General features: G+C 50.0%; 1 protein-coding gene across 1 annotated transcript in view; it reads left to right on the forward strand.

Annotated features, from left to right (window-relative positions):
• Positions 1-22,500, forward strand: part of auts2a (activator of transcription and developmental regulator AUTS2 a) — a 265,666-nt gene that overhangs the window by 220,392 nt on the left and 22,774 nt on the right. The window contains exon 5 of the mRNA XM_056594279.1: positions 6,317-6,365. Within this exon, the coding sequence (XP_056450254.1) occupies positions 6,317-6,365 (49 nt within the window). The remainder of the gene's footprint in view (positions 1-6,316; positions 6,366-22,500) is intronic.

A 22,500-nucleotide genomic window follows, 5' to 3' on the forward strand; every position in this document is an offset into this window, starting at 1 on the left:
ACGCGTAGTCTTCTGGAGATAAGGTTGGATGTAATGACAGTTAAAAGGAAAACCCTGTCCTGCCTGTCTTCAAAAGACTGCCAATGGGGGAAGGGGGTTGAGCAGTTGGTAGTTCTTAGTACGTGTGGATTTGTGCGTGTTTGTATGCGGAAGCTGGTTTTTCGGTGTTTGCATGCATGCATGCACGGGTGTGAGCTTAAGCTATTTTGATGCGTTATGCCAGATATCAAGTATCAAAAAAACAAAGAGGGCATGATCCCGTCACATTCTGTACAAATCAACAAGCCACCAAGCCTACGGAAATCGTAATCACGCATAACAGGTTTGGTCGTTGAGGAAACAGTTTGTCCTTGGCGAATTTAAATCCACCCAATTTTCTCAGGGTGTATTTTAATCTCATTTAACAGGAGAAGATGGAAAATAGTGCACTTGTAAACACAATTAATCCGCAACACCACCAACCCCGTGCACATAAACATTGGCATCAGACGGACGGCCCCTGGCGCGGCGCCAACACAAACATTAGCTGCGAGGGTCCGTGTGAAATTCATCGCTGTTGTTCCAACCCTATGTATGGACTGATTATATCGCCTCCGTCATTAACAAGCCGATGTTAGTTCCTGTTTGTGTGCATGAGCCCATTTTAGAAACTTGCATTAAAAAAAATGTGTATAAAGTATGCTTTGGGAACGTGTTGCTTGGTAACAATGAGGTCTACCTTCATATTTGAGTGACGGCATTACAAAAAAGAAATCCACCTTGAGAGAATATACAAAGTTCAATCAAAATTGGCGGTGTTACTGTCGTTCATGCTGATGTTCTAATGTAAGCCTTTTGTTACCACTTTGCTCAAATATAAAAGTCCATTTGGCACATGCTTGGATTTTCTAATATTAATAACTGAGAAGCATTTGATTTAATTTGTTTGGAAGGGCATCAAAACTCCAAGAGGCACCAAGTGAATCACAAAGAGCTCTCGGCCCATGAATGCAGATTATCAGTCAGCGCCATATGAAATTAATTTGAAAATTGAATTAAATATAAATGAAAAATAGTACAAGACTCCCCGGCCTCGACTCCACATCCCAATCTGGCGTGAATAAAGGAGAATGAGAGAGAGAGAGAGAGAGAGAGAGAGAGAGAGAGAGAGAGAGAGAGAGAGAGAGAGAGAGAGAGAGAGAGAGAGAGAGAGAGAGAGAGAGAGAGAGAGAGAGAGAGAGAGAGAGAGAGAGAGAGAGCTCTGTAGCAAATGGTGGATTTAATAACTGCTCTTAACATATGACATGTACGTCTCTCACGCTAAACTCATCACAGATTTCTTCTTTAGCGAGGGGCGTTGTGGAAAGACGTCGGCCAGGCTTCTTGCTCAGAAGGGACAGCCTTGTCTCCTGTAATCTAGCAAAAGAGGGTCCTGTAAATTGAAGCCACGGCTACAAGCCGTAGGGGGGTGGGGGGGGGGGTTGGGGGTCTGCCTCTGGTTTGCTTTGAAGTGGAGAAAGAAAGAAAAAATGGAATAAAAGATGACAAAATGTCAGCTCGCCGCTGACGGTCTGTAGACAGGGACTTACACTCACAGGCAGCAATTACTGTGACACATTGCACGAATCCAGACGCCGCTTTTGATGCCGCCATTTCAGTCTCTTGCGAGGGCCTCATTGATTTCTTTATTTTTATTTTATTCCGTCGAATAACGCGACGGGAGTCCTGTCTTTGTGTTCACTTTCATTTCGGTCCGCTCTTTCGTCTGAATTAAAGACAACGGGAAGCGAGAGATTCCATGCGGCGATTGTTCGACGGCTGCGCTGTAATAACAGACTCGCGGGCCCGCTGTTAAATCTGATAATGGCGGTGTAGGACGGCGTGCGGTTCGAGGCGCTCGTAGCTGCTTACGCTTTTGAGGCAGCCACAGCATCGGGGCCTCGGTCGCGGGAGAGATAAACAGAGAGTGAGGGCCTGGTTGCCATTTTCTGTGGAAGGCAGCGGCAGTGGTATAAATACATATCTCACCGCCGTGTAATGAAGTCGAAGCCAAACCACCCGAAGCTCTCGATGCGTTTTCGCACTCCCCACATAAAACGTGAGAACGCCGGCTCTATAATGGTTACCACACGGTCGCTACATCTGCAGCTAATGTAAGACATGCTTTAACTGGTTTTGCTATTATCTTTATATCGACTCCCCCCCCCCCCCCACCCCCTGTCATTATTTACCATGTGACCTTGTGGCTGGTCTACTCGCAAACCAAGGTCGATCAATTACATGTTGTTGCACTTTAATGATTAGGGTTTTTTGAACGGTATTTTCCAAGTTTCAAGTCTATGCAATGAAGGGTTTGAAAAAAAAAAAAAGAAGATGAAAAGAAAAATATCAAAGCGTCCCCACCTGTAAGAATGACATGGAGTGGTGTTATCGACTGGAGCTCTGGCGGTCCTTCCTCAGGACCACCTGACCCAGAAACACCCCCATCCCCCACCCCCCCCGATATGCTCACCTGGGTATCCAGGCAACCTAACTTCCGACCTCATGCTTGGTGTACGTTTCCCTCCACTCTTCCTGCCACGGGATATACAGCTCACCTAACCTCACGCACACATACTGACCGATGTGGCCGCGACTCGGTTCGGCTGTTACCCTGAAGACGTGATCCATGAAGAGCAGATTCATGTTTTGAAGAGAGATTCTAAATCCTTGACATCAGAAGAGCAGCAGGGGGAGCTGAAGAAGTTCTGATGTAACACGGGGCGGGGGGGGGGGGTTGTGTTTACGCAGGCCGAGGGAGTCGTGATTGACATGGGTTTGAAGTGAGCACTAGCGCAGGCAAATTATCGTTTATCCTCCAGTTAGCGAGGGAAGAGGGCAGATTAGCATCCAAACTGAGGGGCTTAGACCTGTTCCGGGGCTGCCATGTGATTGGGTCAGCTGAGAGTGGAGAGAGCAAGAGAAAGAGGTTATATTTTCTCAATGTGATTCTATTCTCCATCCATTGACTTGGCTGCCAGTAGGTTAATGCTCATTTAGTCTCTCAAATCAGACTTGAAGACAACACAGCTAAAGTCTGATGTTAGACAAGCTCAAATGTGGGTGAACCGGGGATTTTCGATTTCTTTGGCTTCATAATTGTTTGCCCATTCATGTTGATGGAAGCGACATCTGTAGGCACGTAATTGGCTATTCACAGCAAACACAAACTCGGCCGGGCTCTAGTCGACCGTAGAAACAGCAACGTTTTCAAATCAACACTGTATTTATCGGCCACTTTAGAAATACACTCATTGAAATTCCCTTGTGGAGCCAAGTCTACTTGCGCATATCAGTCTCTCTTTGGTAGAATATTTCCATATCTCTGAAACAAGGCATAACTCTGAAACAAGGCGAAACTCTGCCCCTTCTGTTCTGGGCTCCTGGCCCGGGCTCTGTGTCGCCTCCACCCGGAAGTCCTGCCATGACATAGTAGAACTGCTGGATCCCAGATTAATGCTCATTAGACAAGCTTTTGTGTGTGTGTGTGTGTGTGTGTGTGTGTGTGTGTGTGTGTGTGTGTGTGTGTGTGTGTGTGTGTGTGTGTGTGTGTGTGTGTGTGTGTGTGTGTGTGTGTGTGTGTGTGTGTGTGTGTGTGTGTGGCGTGCCTGCTATTAAGAGGATTTTCCCTCACCGGAGATTGTTTGAATCGCTCTTGGTGTCTATTGGCTGGAGGAGCTTAGCCAGTACACGTTACTTTCCAGAAGACTTAAATCTCACCAGATGAGCTTTCAGCTTTAAACCAGTGATCCCCTTTAAACCCAGACTCTGTTGTGTGGTGTCAACATTTTGGCGAGACATGTCTGTAAACAGTTATAACGCTAAACGTGCGCTACTACGTTTTTGTAGCAGTTTTATTTTTAAAGAGGCTTTAAGTTGTTGTTGTGGGGTCTATCCGTTTAGCTTCGGGCAGCCACGAAGCTCAAATTGAAGGCTGAAACGCCAACGTTGTGCTCGTGGTGCATGGCAGGCAGCGCGACCTCGCTCCGGGACAGGGGAGTGGGAGTTTATCCAACAGGAAGACGGCAGGCTGTGATCGGTGTGAGAGGAGGTGCAGGCGGTTTATAAAGAGCGTTTTGTTTACCTCCCCTCGCGGTAGCAGCAGCACCCTACTGGGGAATTCATTAGCCGCTGACATCATCTCACTCTGTGGAGAGAGGCTCAAAGAAAGAATCATTCTGTCTCAGTACCTCCCCATTCCGCCTCCCACCCTCCTGGCTCGCTTGCGCGCGTTCCCCCTCTCTCTCGCTCTCCTTCTCCCTCTCCCTCCCTTTCTCTCTCTCTTTCTGTCGTTTTCTCTCCACTCCTCCACTCCCCGGGTCGTTTTGCCGTGCGTCCGTTAAAGCAAGCAAACGTCAAATCAACCCATACACTCTTTTGGAGCCGTGATCGGGGTTGACGACATCGGAGGGGAAAAACGCGTTTGTTTGTGCTGTTGTGAAGACGAACAAGAATAAGCGGGGTGGTTGTAGTGAGGGTTCAGTCCCCAAGTAAAGATCGGAATCAGGAAGTGGGAGGACCCCGTGCGTCGTCGAGGCAGCAGCAGCACTCCAGCGGCCAGACCTTGGGATGAATGGGAGTTTGTCTGGTGCTTGGAGCGGATGAGGAGAGCTTCTTGTCTGCCAAGGAACCGTCGCAGACCACAGGACACGCTTCCCCGCTACCTCCAAAAACAACGCAACACATATCGAAAGAGGGCTTTTACTTTTGAATATCGTCCGTAGGCTACGCTGGTGGGATTTTTTTGTCTTCTTGAAAGTGGTGTGTGCGTCCGTGTGTGTGTGTTCGTGTGTGTGCGCGCGCGTGTGTGTGTGTGTGTGTGTGTGCGCGCTTTGTTGGATTGTTGCTCCGTCTGTGTGAGCGCTCCGGGGACGCAGCCGCTCAGCGCACCACGCAACCCGGGTCATCTCGCTCTGTTTCCATATTGCGGATACATTCGTAAGGAAAACGTACGCCAACATTGCCGCCGATTGTTCTTTCCGGATAAGGAAGGCAAGACGTCTGCACGGGCTTTTTTCCTCTTCGTTTCTAGAAGGGACATTGCCGAAGCTCTCCATGACAAGACACATGCTTCTCTTTGTCCAAAAGGCGCAGTAGCTTTGTGAGCGCTTTCTTGGTTCTTTTACGCTGGGATTTTTCGCCTTGGAAATGCTTCTTCTCTTCTCGTGGCTATTGTCGACTTGAAAAGGAATAGACCTCGACACCGCAGTGTGGATTAAATCGTTTGGAAAGCAGAATGTGAAAGGAGATCTATTTCATAGACAACGAAAGTCCTTTCCAGACTTATTTGCCGTCTTGGCAACCACATTAAAGGTATGCGAGGTGTCTGTCGTGTGGATCTTCGTATTGGATCATGCTTTTTTATTGTATTCTGTTGGGGGGGGAAATGTGTGTGCAATGTCGAGAACAACTGTTTTATATATTGTCTGTCACTTATTTCCACTGACATTCAGGCTTCCCCTGCGGTGTTTACATCAAGTCGCTGTGGGACTATAACGAATAACAGACTTATTTCTTTATTTCAAGGCCATTCAATAAGAGATTGAAATACCCCCAAAAGATGATGACATTTTTTGATTCATTCCCTTTCTGCGAATACTCGCCTTCTGGAATCTGAATAAAAAGACTGAGCTGCATCGCACGCAATGCGTATGGTTTGGACATATTCTGTCAGTAGGACTGTATACAATGGGCCTAAATATCAAATGTAGTTTATATGAATGGAAGGTGAACAACTAAATAGTAGACGATACAAACACATGCCTTGCCTGTTTTTAAACATTATTTTTGAAACGTGTGGCCAGCACCATAACCACCGGGCTATTATGCAGGACACGTAGATCATCATTCATCATCCGCTTCATAACGCACGTTTTATTCTTATATCGGCCTTGTATTGCATTATAAAACAATATCTCGATGAGGTTTTCTGACCATGTACTGGCTGTTGCCCCGACCTTACCTCCCCCCCACCCCCTGATCACTGGTTGGTACTACCATACGACCAGGCCATCTTTTTATGGAGGTCATGCGTTGATTTAGCCAATTCGTCTTTGACTTAGCCGTTTCAGCCCATTATCTAAGTCCTGTCAGTGTGCGATTCCTTGTGATACAGCAACGCCATGGTCCTGTTTAGGTGGCGGAGAGGTGAGGGAAGGAGTGAGTTGTTTTGGCAAGGACCAACATTGCCATCAAGTGGCGTACACGTGAAATACCGGTTGTTTTGCTCTAGACAGCTCCTTACCTTTTTCCAGCAATTTTCTTACATTCTTTCTGTTTTGTTTTTTGCATCTTGCAGGTTTCCGATGCCGGTTCGGAGAAATTTTTCAGTACAGCTGCAGTCAAAGGTAAAGGATTTTACTATTTTGCTCAATAATCTGAAATGTGAATGCTAAATAGTTTATTACTGCTACTTGTGTTTTGAAATGCTTGTAAATGTCTTGGTGATATTCTTTATAATCATCAATATACAGAATCTGAATCGGTCATTATTACACATCGTTGATCCCACGACCATGAAATAAACACCACATGGATTAGCATGAAGCCATACACTGACATATGTGCTTCAAAAGTTATGCTTAAAAAGGTGAGCTGGATGTCGACCAATGGATCATTGCTTTGCCCTTTACTTATTCCTTGTGATGTTGTACTGTGAGCGTCAACATGGCTGCTTGATGTCCCTTCTGTGTTGAGAAAGAGGCAGGAAACCGCCTTGTTCGGCCCATGTTTTTATCACCAGACGAATGTGTGTGTGTGTGTGTGTGTATTTGTGTTTTGTGTGTGGGTTTGTTAGGGGGCAGTAAAGCCTGTATTTATCTGTTTATAGCCTCAGTGCGCCGACACCACACGTGACCTCATTAACAAGTCACTAATTTACTGTTAAATACCACCCCCATTTCTCCTGACCCCTGGTGTCATGGTGGGTGCGAATGGACATTCCTCTGTGATGTTGGGGGTGGGGGGTGGGGGGGGGGGGGGTTGGTGCGGGTGTAGTAACTCAACAGGGCGGGGTAGTGGGCAGAGGTTACAACCCTCCCTCAGAACAGTGGCAGACACAGCGGTGATCAGTGGGCGATAGTGCCTTGTATACATAACCTCCCCTCCCCTCTGGCCTTTCCCCCCTGTTCTCCCCCCCCCCCCCCCCCCCCCCCAACACATTCCCAACATGCTGCTCTTCGAGTCCCTGCAGGGCCTTGAATGGCGGAGTCCGTCGGCGGGGTTTCAATAGCGCTTCCTGACGGGGAGCTTTGCCTCTCAAGGCGCTCCTCTGTTGCCCAGATTTGCTTCCCCTCAAAGGATTAAGGCCCCCTTTGTGCGGACTAAATCAACAGCGGCCTGCCCTCTCTCTCTCTCTCTCTCTCTCTCTCTCTCTCTCTCTCTCTCTCTCTCTCTCTCTCTCTCTCTCTCTCTCTCTCTCTCTCTCTCTCTCTCTCTCTCTCTCTCTCTCTCTCTCTCTCTCTCTCTCTCTGTCTTTCTCACTCACCCCGTTAAAGGACATGGCAAGGGGGGGAAACGGTACACCGAATGTGCCCTCTCTGGGCTCTCTTGGCCTCTATTACCATTTAAATGTCTTTCTTTTCTATTTTTCTCCTCCTCCTCCTCCACCTCTCTTCCTCCCCTTCCTCCTCTTCTCCTGTCGTATGCTAATGTATATTGCTGTTTTAAAGGCCAAGCAGAAGAACGCAGGTCCAAAGGGAACAGGGAGCTCTGGTGTTTTGGTCGAGGGTCGTGTCGATTAACAGAGCGAGTGTGTTATGGTCAGAGGGGATTACCAGCTGGCACCAAAATATCCCCTCAAAGCGACAGGGGGTCTTGTTTGGAAGGAGGTGAAGGTCAATATTTGCCAAATAGTAGATTCTTTGTCATTTGCAGTGGTACTTTCGTTGTTGGAAGGCGTAGGTAGACCGGTTTTTTCGGGCTTAATGTTTAGCGTCAAGGAAAGCCCAAATGCCTTAAACCTAGAAACATGATTCAACCATATTCTGGTGTTGATTGATGCGTCTGTAACCGCAGCACTGAAACCGCTGACATTCAGCAGGACAATACTTTATGGGGACTTTCCCAAATTCGATATTCCCCTGAATTTGATACAGAAGATGTCACACTGTATATTGAAGCTATAACCACAATATAGTGATGCCAGGAAACCAAATACTGTCCGAGCTCTGTACACTCTATCTCTGAAAGTGTCTTTTCAGTATTATATTATCAGTTTACCGCTCGTAGGAATGGCCTTGATGACCGTGTCCCTTCCCTTTTTTTTGTTGCAATTTTAAACAACAGCAGTTTTTCATTGATAATAATAAATAGTAATTGTCTGGCGAACACCTCCCCCCCTCCACCATCTGCTTTGTACGGTCTGTCCTAGAGATACCCTTTTTTCTTTCTTGGCTTTTCTTGTTTTTCTCCCGACATCTCGACTCTCGGTGTGCGTTCACTTTGTCCAGACGCTACCTCCATTAGCTTGCTGCCGCTGAACGTTAGCCGTGTGATTACTGCAGCTGCCAAGGAGAGCCCCGCAGGTGTCAACCACGCTAATCTGATTCATTTACTCTCCGGGAGAAATTGTACGCCGTAAAACCAAACCAAACAAAAAGAAAAATGGCTGCCAAAGTCTTATCAGGGCCTAAAAAAACAAAGTCCCTCCAAAGCCTAAACGGCTTTCAAGGTGCCTGGGGTAGTGAAAGCCTTGTTATGGCTGTGCGCGTGTGTGCGTGTACGGGTGTGTATTTGTGTTTGTGAAGGGGGGGGGACGTGCAAAAGGGATTTGTCCGGGGAGAGGCCTAGCAGGGTGAAGTCTGGTGGAGTTTTAGGGGGGAAGTTGACGGAGCGATGCCGGGGTATCATCAACCGGGCAGCTTCAGGACAGCAGCAGCAGCTCAGTGGAGCAGCTCTATCAGATGATTAAAGCCACATCCCCGGGGGCTTATATCTTGTCACCGGGATACAGGCCCCATCAGTCATGATACTGCGCCCCCCCCCCCCCCCCCCTCCCCTGGCCACACCGGCAGAAACTCGGTTAAGTCAGTGTAAAGCACCAGATAAACACATTTGACGGTATTTGTCGAGCGCGGATGAACCCAAAAGGGAGGAGGCTCCCTGGTGTCCGCTACGGTGGATATTATCTGTGTGGGGGAGAAAGCTGGTGGTATTTGTACTGGGAAAACCACCTTAATGCCCTCACAAGATCTCAAAAAATACTTTCAACAAATAATTTGAAACAGATATCCGTACGAGACATTGTCATAAATCCGGATTTATTTAGCTTTCCTATTTTTGTTGATTGCCGTATTCACGTCCTGTAATATATAGCCGTATCATTTGATTCCATACAGAGATTTGTTTTTCTTTCTCTTCTGAGGCAGACAATATAGCCCAGTTATATATAATTCACATCTTTGCTCCTGCCAAAAAAGTGTTGCATAACACAGATATCATTCCACGGGCAGGCGGCTTTATTAAGTCCGCATTCATGGCAGCGGCGGCGGCGGCGGCGGCGTTCTGAAGGAGTACTTCAGGCTGTTTTTCCGCTGTAAGATCGACTGCCTTTCCGCTCGGGTTGACAGATCTCTCCGAGCCACTTCCCTCTTAACGAAGGCAGTGGCGGCGGTGTCTGGCCCGGCGCGGGACGTGAGCTCAGACTCTAGGGCACTTGGGTGGGGGGGCGGGGGGGGGGGTTGGGGGGGGGGGGTTGATGGGGTAGACAGTGTTGTTGTAAGTGGTTCTGAGGCGCAGATTCCGACGCGCTGTAACTGATGCTAACGTGATAACGAAGCGGTGAACCGGGGCGGTGGCGGGGGAAGGGCGCCGGCCGGGCCAGTGAAGTGAGCGTAAAGCTTGAACAGCTTGAGTCTTTCATCGGATAGGAGGAGGAGGGGAAGGAAGGAGAGGGACGGAGGTTGAGAATATGGTACTGGATATATGGGTCGATGCAGACCTTCATAAACTGCGAGTGCTGATGTTTTTTTTGAGTTGAGAAGTTACCTTTTGTCTTTCTTGGCGGTTGATATCACCAAACGACCAAACGGCTCAATAGTGAAGCGCCCGGTCGGGGGAGAGCGTTGAGGTCCGTGCGATATGCTAACACAGTGAGGAGCTTGTCTCTCTCTTTCGTGTTTGTCTTTCTCACTCCCCCTCTCCATTGCCTCAGAGGGGGTTGGTTGGTTGTCGAGGGAGGGAGGGTGGGAGGGCAGGAGCGGGGGAGGAAGCCGTAGCACCTCAAGGCTACGCGGCCGCCACCTGCCCTAATCTCTAGTGATATACAACGCAACAATCGCCCCACAAATCACCCAGTCCCCGACACTCCTCCACCCTCCCCACACACACAACTCATTCAGATGGACAGGAAAGGGTGGCTGTCCCGGCCTTTCTTCGCTAGCGGCCCGGGGTCGATTTACAAGCTAGGTATAGTCCCCCTCTGACCTCCCGGTGACCTGTGTGTCCGAGAGGCAGGGGATGTGGCCTGTGTTGTGTGACCCCAGACGACCCCGCGAGATGACCCTGCCTTCACTCATTGCGTTCTGTGCTGTACAGTCACTTTGTATGGTTATTATTTATTATTATTACCATCCTACTTCACTTTCTTATGAGGTTATTATGGCGTATTAATATCCTAACATGGCCCCGTTGTTTAACGATATGAAAACCAAGGCTCAAGAGGCCACTGCAGTGTGAGCTGTAATGCAACCGGTGGGGTTAAAGTGAGGCCGATTTATAACAGTCTTCCAGCCCAGCGCGTGATGTGTCCTTAAGAGGTAGAGGAAGCCTGATATCCTCTGTTATGTCCCCCCTGATGCTCCCCCCTCTCTCTTACATACTCGCATCACTCTTCAGACAGATCCTCCAAACAGAGAGAGATAGAGAGACAGAGAAAGAGAGAGAGGGAGAGGGAGAGGGAGAGAGAGAGAGAGAGAGAGAGGGAGAGAGGGAGAGGGAGAGAGGGAGAGAGAGAGAAAGAGAGAGAGGGAGAGGGAGGCAGAAGGAGTGAGACGATGTATCTCATGAACATGGAGAGAGGCTTCTCGCCCCATGCCTCATCGGTTGACACGGCCAGACAAAAGACCGACCAATCAAAAGAGGAGCCGCTGGCTGCTTTACTGTCACTCCAATGCCAATAGAGAGCCCCGGCCAATGCTTTGACACATGCAGCCAATAACACACACACACACACACGCACACGCACACACACACGCACACACACACACACACACACACACGCACACACACTTTTACATGAGGTGGAGGGGGGAATGGGGATGGGGATTGAGGGGGAGAGAGAGAGAGAGAGAGAGAGAAAGGGGGGACTGGAGTAATCGATCTGCTTATTTGAACCTTCATATAAAAGGTGGCCAGGTAGGAGAACACATTCTTATTCACTCACTCCTGCTACAGCAACAACAGCTGGAGTATGGACCTGAGGGCTGGCCAGGCCTTTGTGGACAGGATTGCAAGAGTAGCCACTCGTATACCGTAGCGATTAGTTTATCTGCAATTATGATTCCTTCTGGGTAGAAATCAAAATCCCTTTGGATTGTTTTGGTTTCCGCTTTACGTAAACCAATCAACACCTGGTTGACCTAGTGGGTCTCCACCTTGTGTCATCGCTGATTGCAGGTTTTTTAGACGGCTATCGAAGCAGATCGAGCCGTGATTTGGTCTGATGGTGCTCTGGACAAACGCACACACACACACACACAGGCACACGCAAACACACACACACAGGCGCGCACACAAACACACAAACATGCACAGTCCAACACACACACACACACACACACACACACACACACACACACACACACACACACACACACATACATATATACATACGTCCACACAGAGCACTTTGGTCACAATCTCCCTCATCTCCCCAAAAACAAAGAGGTCATTCAGAGTTTGTTTCCCCAAGTCCTGAGGTTGAAGACTAAGTAAATCCATCCATCTTAATGCACTTATTTCAGCACCAGGAGAGCGGGGGGAGGAGGAGGGGTGCTGTGTAAACACTCCTATATCCGACATGCCATGCTAAACCCTAAAGAGGCTGGAACGCATCAGGGCCCAAATTAAAGGCCTGCGTCTCAAACCAAAACATATAAATTGGCCGCACTCCAGAGATCAAAGTCAAAGAGCCTTCTTTTCCTGGCCAGTTCTTCAGTCCCGCCCCCCTCTCCCTCCGCCCCTGGAGCCTATCAGGGGGAGATATGTCGTGGTCTAATGTTCAGAATCGAATGGTAAACCGCTCTGTAATGCACAAGCCCGGCTCTCTGCGCCGTCTCTCGCTAACCGCCCGTGGCACCCTCTCAGTGGCTTTAGGTAAAGAAGGATTTATGTGGGCACGCTCAGTTGACTCAGGAATCCGTCTTGGGTTACAAAAACAATGTTTATGTCGACGATAGAAAGGGAACATTTGTTCTGTTGGCCTCGGCTAAGTAGTGTATATACGTTTAGCTGCAATTAGTGCGGCCTTCTTAGAGCCAGAGCTTATGTGTGTAATCTCTTGTGTGTTTAGATTCTGCACTGGTGAAAGAAACACTGGGTTGGAGGAATGATATTGAGCGATACCAGTAGTTAAAGGCGTTTGCACGGTAAGGTTGAGGTGAGATAGAGCTGAGACGGTCCCTATGGTAGAGGTGAGATGGTCCCCACGGGAGAGGTGAGATAGGCCCTAAGGTTGAGGTGAGATGGTCCCTACAGTAGAGCTGAGACAGTCCCTACAGTAGAGGTGAGATGGTCCCTACAGTAGAGCTGAGACAGTCCCTACAGTAGAGGTGAGATGGTCCCCATTGTAGAGGTGAGATGGTCCCTACGATAGAGGTGAGTTGATCCCCACGGTAGAGGTGAGATGATCCCCACGGTAGAGGTGAGTTGATCCCCAAGGTAGAGGTGAGATGATCCCCACGGTAGAGGTGAGTTGATCCCCACGGTAAAGGTGAGATGGTCCCCACGGTAGAAGTGAGTTGATCCCCATAGTAGAGGTGAGATGATCCCCACGGTAGAGGTGAGTTGATCCCCACGGTAGAGGTGAGATGGTCCCCACGGTAGAGGTGAGATAGTCCCCACGGTAGAGCTGAGATGGTCCCCACGGTAGAGGTGAGATGGTCCCCACGGTAGAGGTGAGATGGTCCCCACGGTAGAGCTGAGATGGTCCCCACGGTAGAGGTGAGATGGTCCCCACGGTAGAGGTGAGATGGTCCCCACGGTAGAGGTGAGATGGTCCCCATGGTAGAGGTGAGTTGATCCCTACGGTAGAGGCGTTTGTCTTTGCGAGGACAGGGTGGCCGTTCACACCACCTAAGGCTAGAGGTAGCCATTATCTCCCCTCCCAACGGCCCATGTCCATCAGCCACTGTCTATCATATTCATATCCATGCCACCGGTTTATTTGGCTCACACCTTGTGCATCAGGAATACAAAATGGCAGCTTTGCAGGCTTACATGACAGTGTCAAGCTCTGGTGGGAGTAGCACCATGGATAGTTTTCCCAGATTGTGATTGCTGTTGACCGGATTTACTCAGTGAATTGGCAAGAGCGTCATGCCTAGAATATACAGCGGATAACAGCGTATATTTATGCTGTTTATATTTAGAATGTATTAGTTTATTTATGTTCAGTGGGTAAAACATATGAAGCGTCGCCCCGGCACCTTTTATGAAACAGTGTCCTACAGTAATGTGGAAGGTTTCAACCTAAATATTTTGTCTCACACATTTTCCTTTTTAGAAACATTCAAACACTTATAATGTATACATTTATCCCCTGTAGGAAATATATGACCACCGTGGCTGTATAACGAGTGTTAGTTATTCCATTGCTGAAAAAATATTAGGGGCTCTTAGTAGGACGCAAACTTTTGTACTCCCCATGAGCCTTTAAATTAACTCTCTCAACAAGTTCAGAGAGTTCAGAAAGGAGAATCTCCTTCTCTTCTGGTTCCCTGTGCTGCTCTAAGAACAGGGCCTTTTGCATAGAGCGATCCAGTACAGTCACAACTAAAAACAGAGGGAGAGAGCGGGATAAATTTGGTTAGGCTCTGGTCAGGATAAATGACTGCAATTGACGCTTCAATTGCACCCTGCAGAGTAGAGGTTAACCTCAGTGTGTCTCTGATTCTCAAACACGTGCAGTGAGAAAACGGGCCGACCTCAGGGTTGATGAGATGGTGTACAGAGCCAGTTTGTGAGCAACATGTACCCTTCAAACACACAATACCTGGCATGTGTTTCGTGGTTGATTCCGTCTCGCATCCCAATCAAGGCCCAGACCTTTATCCTGAATTCCGAGTACTGATCTTCGAGTGCATTTGATGCATGGGGCCCGGATACCATTGTGACAGACAGTAATGCCATCCCCCTATTCATATGTACACCGTGCTCTTGAAAAGGCAGTGATTTATTGGGTGGATGATGGCGGTGTATAGCGTTACGCAAGGATGTTGTAAAGGAAATTGAAAGCATGTGCGTTTCACATAAACTGCGCCTAACAAACTGCAAAATGTTCCATTTTATCACCCCCACCTCCGCCTACCCACCCCACCCCCCCCCCCCCCCCACTGGTTTCAACATCACTGGCTCTCTTGGCCCGCGGTCCTTCTCAGCTTGCCCAAACGCATCAACATCATCCGGACTGTCGCCATCTGTTAGAGATTGTGCAGCTCCTGGCGGGAGCTATTCGATTTCAGGGGTTCCACCCCCCCCTCCACCACCACCACCACCAGCTCCACCACCACCGGCCCCCTCTGACACCGCTCTTTATCCCACATGTCACATTCTACTGTAAACAGCGTCACACAAAACCACCAAAAGCCCCCCCAGGGACGGCTCTCTTGTTTCTCCCGAGGAAGGACTAAAGGGCTCTGTTGTAGCGGGGGCCCGGTACTGAGCGTCTGGCTGAGCCCGCATGGAGGCCAGCCAGCCAGGCCAGCGGATGAGAGATGATGAGGCATCAGAGGGTTGGAGGGGGGGGGGGGGGGGGGGGGGTGGGGGTTGACAGAGTGCTTGGAGGGGATGTTTGGGGAAGTCCCAACATGGAAGCGCCTCAGCCCTTAAGACTCCCCGCGCTCGGCTAACGGAGTGCGGCGGCGTTGGCGTGGTCTGCGATGGAGGTGGCGTTCTGATGTGTGACCCCGCCCAGCCAGGTCTTGACGCGGAACAGGTCTGTCCCTGGTCTCCATGCACCCACCCAGGAGCGATGGTGGGTGTGGTGGTGGTGGTGGTGGTGGTGGTGGTGGTGGTGGTGGTGGTGGTCGGAGAGGTGCTCAGGACAGAGGAGGCATTGTTCCCCGCCGCAACCTGAGCCTGGGGCAGCCGCTGCCCATCGGGGGGGGGGGGATCACATTGTCGGACTCCCACCCCGACACCACCACCAACCGCTACACCCCGAAACCGCGACTCCTTGCATGGAGCTGTGTGTGGCTCTTGACATGGGAGGCGGCGTAGCAGCTGACTGTTTGGATGGCTCGGCACAGTTTGAATAAACAGCCCCCGATCGGCCCCTCTCCCCCCCCCCCCCACCTCCCTGAGCAGCAGTCCCACAGCCATAAGTCATCAGCGTCAGCCCTGCAGACGGAGATCCCCGGGTCATTTCAAGAGTTACTAGTGAGAAGCGGGTCGTTGTGGCTTGGCTAAGGAGTAGGAAGGGGTTTGGCTCTGATGAAGACACTATATTCTCACCTACCTCCTGGTGTCCAGACGGACGGACAGACAGACAGGGTACAGACATGTGGAGACCACACACCGTTTTCCAGGGCTCGGAGGAGAAAATGGCGAGTAGATAGAAGAAGAGAGACTCTATCCCTTTGTTTTTACACTCTTTCTCTTTTAAACCCTGCCAAACCTCCGCAAAGAGGTAACTACCCATAAGCGCTAACGTATACAGACCATGTAGACTAAAGACGTACACATGCACACGGTTATGCATGCATATGCTCATGCTCACAGTCCTCTGTACCCTGATACCCTATGGAATGTTGTTGGCCGTCTGTGGTCCGGGCAGCGCGTTAAACCTGATCCCCGTAAACGGTTTGAACTCCACTGTGTAGTCTGCTGCAGACGCATTAGGAAAGCCAAACACGACGACTCCAATTTGGACGCGGGGCGACATGGGCCTGACTGATGGGCCATCAGGGGGAGATACCTCTTAGTAGGAAAGACCACTGGACCTCCATACTCCCTGACCCCCTGTCCCTCCCTCCCGGCCTCACCGCCTCTTCCCCTGCCTTCCTCGCCTACTACCTGCCTCCCTCCCTCCCTCCCTCCCTCCCTCCCTCCCTCCCTCCCTCACCCTGTTAAAGTCATGTTATTTGCTGGTGTCAGACCGAGCTGTCACTCTCTTTGTGGGGGCTGGCGAGAGGGCTGCTATACGGTGCCACCCCCCCCTGGCCAAAGAAATCAATTGAGCTCAGTGGGATGAGAGAGAGAGAGGGAGAGAGAGAGAGAGTGCGTGAGTGAGTGAGAGAGAGAGAGAGAGAGAGAGAGAGAGAGAGAGAGAGAGAGAGAGAGAGAGAGAGAGAGAGAGAGAGAGAGAGAGAGAGAGAGAGAGAGAGAGAGAGAGAGAGAGAGAGAGAGAGAGAGAGCCTTTTTTCCACGGCTGCCATGCCACAGATGAGCCGCTCTTGAAAGACCCTTAAACAGTGTTGGAGTGTCTTGAAAGAAAGGCAGCAGGGGGAAAAAAACAGAAGCCATTAACCTCTCGAAGGCTGCCAGCTGTCCGGTTAGCTGCCACCCTTGTGGACCTTATGGTGGTGCGTGTGTGTGTGTGTGTGCGTTAGGGTGTGTGTGTTCCACTACGGCCCTCTGAGCTCAGTTGTCGCCTGGCCAGAACTCCACGGAGCAAAGCCCAGACCAGAGCATCACCAGGCTGTGAGATACAGGAGCCGCATCTATCACGCTCGGACCTGCTGACTGGTAAAGTTCTACTTTGTGTGTGTGTGTGTGTGTGTGTGTGTGTGTGTGTGTGTGTGTGTGTGTGTGTGTGTGTGTGTGTGTGTGTGTGTGTGTGTGTGTGTGTGTGTGTGTGTGTGTGTGTGTGTGTGTGTGAAAAAGGGCAGAGAAGGCTGGCACTGTTTATGAACAAGTGCATGTTGTGAGTTTGGGGTTGCGTTGCAGAAGATGGATTTTGCTCTTTTGAAGTCCTTGGCTGAAGAGGCGTAGTGAGTCTACTCAGAGTTTGAAGAAGGGAATTCAATTGCAGCCTTGGTGTGTGTGTGTGTGTGTGTGTGTGTGTGTGTGTGTGTGTGTGTGTGTGTGTGTGTGTGTGTGTGTGTGTGTGTGTGTGTGTGTGTGCTTGTGTGTGTGTGTGTGTGTGTGTGTGTGTGTGTGTGTGTGTATGTATGAGTGTTAGAATGGGTGCATGTATTAACTGCATAAAGCCTTTTCACTCTCTATTTACATTGAATAGTTATTGTCTCTAGACCTTCTACTTGCAGCACTCAGAGACAAGAGTGTTTCTATCGGTATGCATGATGGTCTCTGGACACTGTATCAATGAGCTCCAGGTTGTTATTGGACACAGTGGGACAGCAGGCGTTTATCATACCCCATTAGCACCAGAGTTCATTATGTTGTCTAAACAATGTCTTGAGTTTAAAGGACATGTCTTTGCCTTCCACCCGTGGCTATTTTCTGTTTGCATGTGCTAGTGTGGTGGTGAGAAGGGGATTTAGTTTGTCAGCAACGTTTCTTTTATCTCTCTCTCTCACTCGCTTTTTCTCGCTTGCTCGCTCGCTCTCTCTGTCTCTTTCTTTCTCTCTCTCTCACTCTCTTGGCCTCTCTATGTCTCGCTCACTCGCTCTCTCTCTCTCCCTTTCGGTCTCTCTCTCTCTCTCTCTGGCTCATACTCTGACAGACACAAACACACACACACACTTCACAAACACACACACACACACACACACACACACACACACACACGCAGTAAAGTAGAAGGGCCACCTACCGCTCGTCCCTCCGCACCATTAGAGATACCCGAGGCCTTGTGAAAAGATCAGCTGGCCTCCTTCACGCTCAACATGTCTGAGGTCAACTGCTCTCGTGAGCGTCCACAGCTGCCTGTGGTCTCTGGGGGGTCTTTCCACGCGGCCCGTGACAGGGGCGCACCAACCGTTGGCCAGGGCCTGCGCGGCCTGCACCGCATCAAAGCCGCCGGGAGACTGGGCCTGTCAGACAGACAAAACAAGCAGCGCAGGACCTCTGAGAGGCCCCACAGCGCCCCCTACTGCCCAAACCATCTTAACCCGCTGCCGTTGGTCTCCGTTCGTTTCAGACCAATACGCCTGAATAAGTGAAAAAAATAGATGACATTTGATAATCGTATGATATGATGAAAAATAGATAGATGATAGATATGATTATTGACAGTTAAATGGGTTTTGAGTGGTATTGTAAGAATCAGAATCCTTTTCTAACCTAACTTACCTACCCCTACTCATGCATTGCAGCCCCGCCTTTACTGGCCCCTGGAGATGTAAATATACAAGTATATATATTTATCAACAGACCCGTTCTCCGCGCGGCCACATCAGCGTAGCCTCCCGGGGAGAGAGGGTGGGTGATGAGGTGGAGGTGGGGGGGGGTAGGGGGGTGTTAGGTAATGGTAATGGGATACTTGCGCCCATAGACCCGACAACCTCCACACGCATCCACATTTGCTCGCCGCCAAAGCAAAACAGTGATAGAGGGCTAGAGAGAGAGGAGTCTAGACAGAGAGAGAGCCAGAGAGGCTTAGAGAGAGAGAGAGAGAGAGAGAGAGAGAGAGAGAGAGAGAGAGAGAGAGAGAGAGAGAGAGAGAGAGAGAGAGAGAGAGAGAGAGAGAGAGAGAGAGAGAGAGAGAGAGAGAGGAGAGAGAGTCCTTCATGCTTCTAGGTTTGTGCGAGCTGTCGAGGAGGCAGTTGCAGATTCCCGGCGTGCTGCTGGCGGGGTGAGAAGTGAGGAGCGCGGCACTGAGAGAGGTCTAGAGAGAGAAAGAGAGAGGGAGAGAGAGTGAGTGAGAGAAACAGTTAAGAGCCCTTAGAGGAACTGCTGTAATCAGAGCTACCGTGGGCGAAGGAGCACTCCACCACCACCAGCAGCGTTGACGCTGGTTAATAAATGGCTTTATTATGACAGCACAAAGAAGAGACAGAGCCCGATTTTGCCTCCTGGCTGACTCAATATGAATGGAACCAGGATCGATACTAGGAAAGGTAGGAGATAGGACTCACTCTCTTTCTCCCTTAACTCCCTCTCGTTCCATCTACCTCTCTCTCTCTCTCCTCCCTCTCTCTTTCTACTTCTTGCTCCCTCTCTCTTCGTTGCCTGTAGCTATTTCTACCCCTCTCTGTCTCCCTCTCTATCTCTCCTATCTTTCTCTCTCTCTCTCTCTATCTCTCCCCCTCTACTGCTCTCTCACTCTCTCTCTCTCCCTCTCTCTCTACCGCTTCCTGTTTCTCTCTCTTTTTTTATTGGTCTATCACTCATTTTCCTTTGAGGGTCTGTCTGCGTTTCTCTGTCATCTCAGCGCGCTCTCTCTCTCCCTCCCGCTGTGCACATGTGTTGGTTCTCTCTCTCTCTCTCTCTCTCTCTCTCTCTCTCTCTCTCTCTCTCTCTCTCTCTCTCTCTCGTCCTCTGTGGTCTGGCCTCACATCTGGGCTCACAGACGAGAACGTTCAGCGGCTTAACCCATGCCCAATTACACCAGATTGTGGCCATTTAACAGGGGATCACAGGGGGCCTATCTTAGCTAAGAGATTTAACTCATGGTTAACCGCACACACATAAACAAACCATTGCACACACGCATGCACTCCCAACACACACACAGACCAGGGCAGATGGTCATGAAAGATATAAAGGTACATATATCACGCTTCTCCAGAATGTATCTCCCCCATACCACCTGCCGAGATTTTACAGATAGTTGGGCTTCGGCACTTGCCATGTGGAATTTGTCTGTAAAAACGTTGTACTCATCAAATATAGATGTGAGGAGATGGGCTGAGCACCCTCCCTCTCCCAGCCTGCCCAGGTTGCCCTTTCACTTGATCACCGCTCGTTACATTACCGACCCCGGTGTGCCTTACCACCGGGCCATATGACCACACTCTCTCTGCAACATTACACCACCCCCCTCCCCATTCCTCTACATCGCCCAGCCACCCCACGGCTCCAAAAGGGCAAGGCTAGAAGCAATAAAACCCAGCGCGAGAGTCCGACACACATGGAGAGAGGGAAGTCCAGCCAGGGACGTGGGTAACCAGACACCGACCCCTAAACGCCCCACCGTTGACCCTTCTACCTCCAGAGGAGCCGCCGACATGACAGGCTGCGGGTGGTGAATAGTCTGACACCCCCGTAAACCCCCCCACCTGGTTTCGACATCTGGGGCCACGTCCAACAACTCGCATGCCTCCGCTGTCGCGGTGTTGGTACTGCAGGACCCTCTGGAGGCATGGCAGCTCTGGCGCAGCACGGAGCGAACTTGCGGCGGCTACAGCACTCGTGGTGGCAGCTCATGCTTGGAAAGTGGGGGATGGGGCCGGGGAGGAAACGATTCTGGAGTGGGGAACAGGGAGGGGTGTTGAAATCCAAGGATTGTTTGGCCCTGAGATCAGTAGGGATTAAAATCAGTGACAAGATATTGCAAGAGCAAAGAACGGCATGGCAGCCTCTCGCCCAGACACCGCCACGTTAGCAAACATTGGATTAGCCTTTAACTTTTGGCTTGGGGGTGGGGGGGGTGACGAGTTTGTTCAAGCGTTCCTCACTGCTTCCTCTCGGAGGCCCCTTCAACAGGACAGCTAAGTATGGGCCCCCAGAGAGAGACCGAGGGAGTGCTGCCCGGCGGGGCCGTCTCTCAGAAGGAGCCCTTGGGTAAGTGTGAGGACTGCTCAGGGTGCCCTGAGGATTGCCTACACACCATTCAGCGCTGGGGAGGAATTTCTGGGGCCTGGGGGGAGCTCTCACACAAACACACTCGTTAGCCAGGGAGCTGAGCTCAGCTGTCATTCTCTAATACGTCCTCCAGAGAGGTCTGTTATCATTTCCCTGTTGGATAACCAAAGAGCTCAGCGACGAGGTGGAGATCCTGTTGAACTCTGCGGGTGCGGGCTCATGGGCAGTGGAGTCACCGAGGACCATGATCCAGGTGGACAACAAAACACAGCTGTGGACCACCGGTCCGTCTATGTGTGAGGTTTGTGGTGGGAGCGAGGGAGAGAGGGCGGTGTTTGTTGTTCCTCCTCGTGTGTATGAGGGGGGAGGAGGGAAGGGAACGGTCTAAGATGTCTGCCATTAACTGATCTGGCGGGCCTCATTAAGACCAAATAAACAACATCTACCTCCTGGCCAAGGTCAGCGGCAGGGAGCGCGTGCTGTCTCCGGGGTCACCCCACTGTCAACACCCGCGGTTTCCAGCACCTAATGCTGTTGTCAAACTAAATAGGAAAGCAGGCAGAGTAAGAGCTTTTTTTCTTCTGCTTCTCTCTTATTGGACTGAAATGCTTTCCAGATTTCAACACGACCCGGAGGAGAGAAGGGGGTTTCTTTCATATCTTCTTAGGCAAGGACATGGTCCGCTGTGAGCAATTTTTTCCACTTTCATTGGAACGAATTAATCGCTTTGCACATCAAGGTTTATATTTAATTTTATTTGACTTAATAGGCTCGGATTTAAATTGCCGCAGCTCCAGTCCGTCTGTATAATAAGTGATGTTTACACAGACGGGAATTCGTTAATTACGTTTATTTAACCAAAGAAAGAAAAAATGTCCAGGAGCAATGACTTCATCCGTTAAATTGACTCAACGTTAAACCGCCGCAGTTCATTCATTTGAAGGTTCGTGACGAGATGTGACTTGACAGGGAAGGGAGGAGTGGCTGTCGCTCTTTAGATAAACAACGGTGTTATTGTTCCAGCTCCATGACTGGAAGGCATGGACTCCAAACCCCACCACCCACAACCGCGTTTGGTTTTGTGTCGGTTCTAATGCTGTAGTATGTAGTAAGACTTTTTTTTATTTTTTGTCATCTCAATCAAATGAGTCTGTTCCTTCTTCAGATGTTCTTACCAGTGACCCGGGGCTCTAAAGTGTGTTTCCAATGGCAGGCTGACAGGAACATTAGCACTCTTGACGACTCAGAGAGAACTCAGAGAGAGTCTGATATGGTGCCTCAGTGGCCTGGGCAGAATTCTGCCTACTGCAGCACCACCAGAGGAACAAGAGAGAGAGAGGGTGAGAGAGAGAGAGAGTGAGAGAATACAGCAGGCAGATGGGCCGAGAGAGAGCTAGAGAGTTGGCAGTAGACAGCGGGATGGTGAGTGAGTGAGCGGGACTTTGAAGGACTCTGGCAGCTGTGATGGACAGGCCAGGGATTCTGGGATGTCAGCGCTTCTCTCTAGATAGTTCTTGTCGTTTTTCTTTTTTTAAACAATACTGTAAAAATCGTGCCATGTGCCTGTGTGACCATTCACTCCCCCTGGCTCTCTCCCGGTCTCTTTCTTTATCT

The sequence above is a fragment of the Gadus chalcogrammus genome, chromosome 7 (assembly GCF_026213295.1).
Source record: "Gadus chalcogrammus isolate NIFS_2021 chromosome 7, NIFS_Gcha_1.0, whole genome shotgun sequence".
In the NCBI taxonomy this organism is placed as follows: Eukaryota; Metazoa; Chordata; class Actinopteri; order Gadiformes; family Gadidae; genus Gadus; species Gadus chalcogrammus.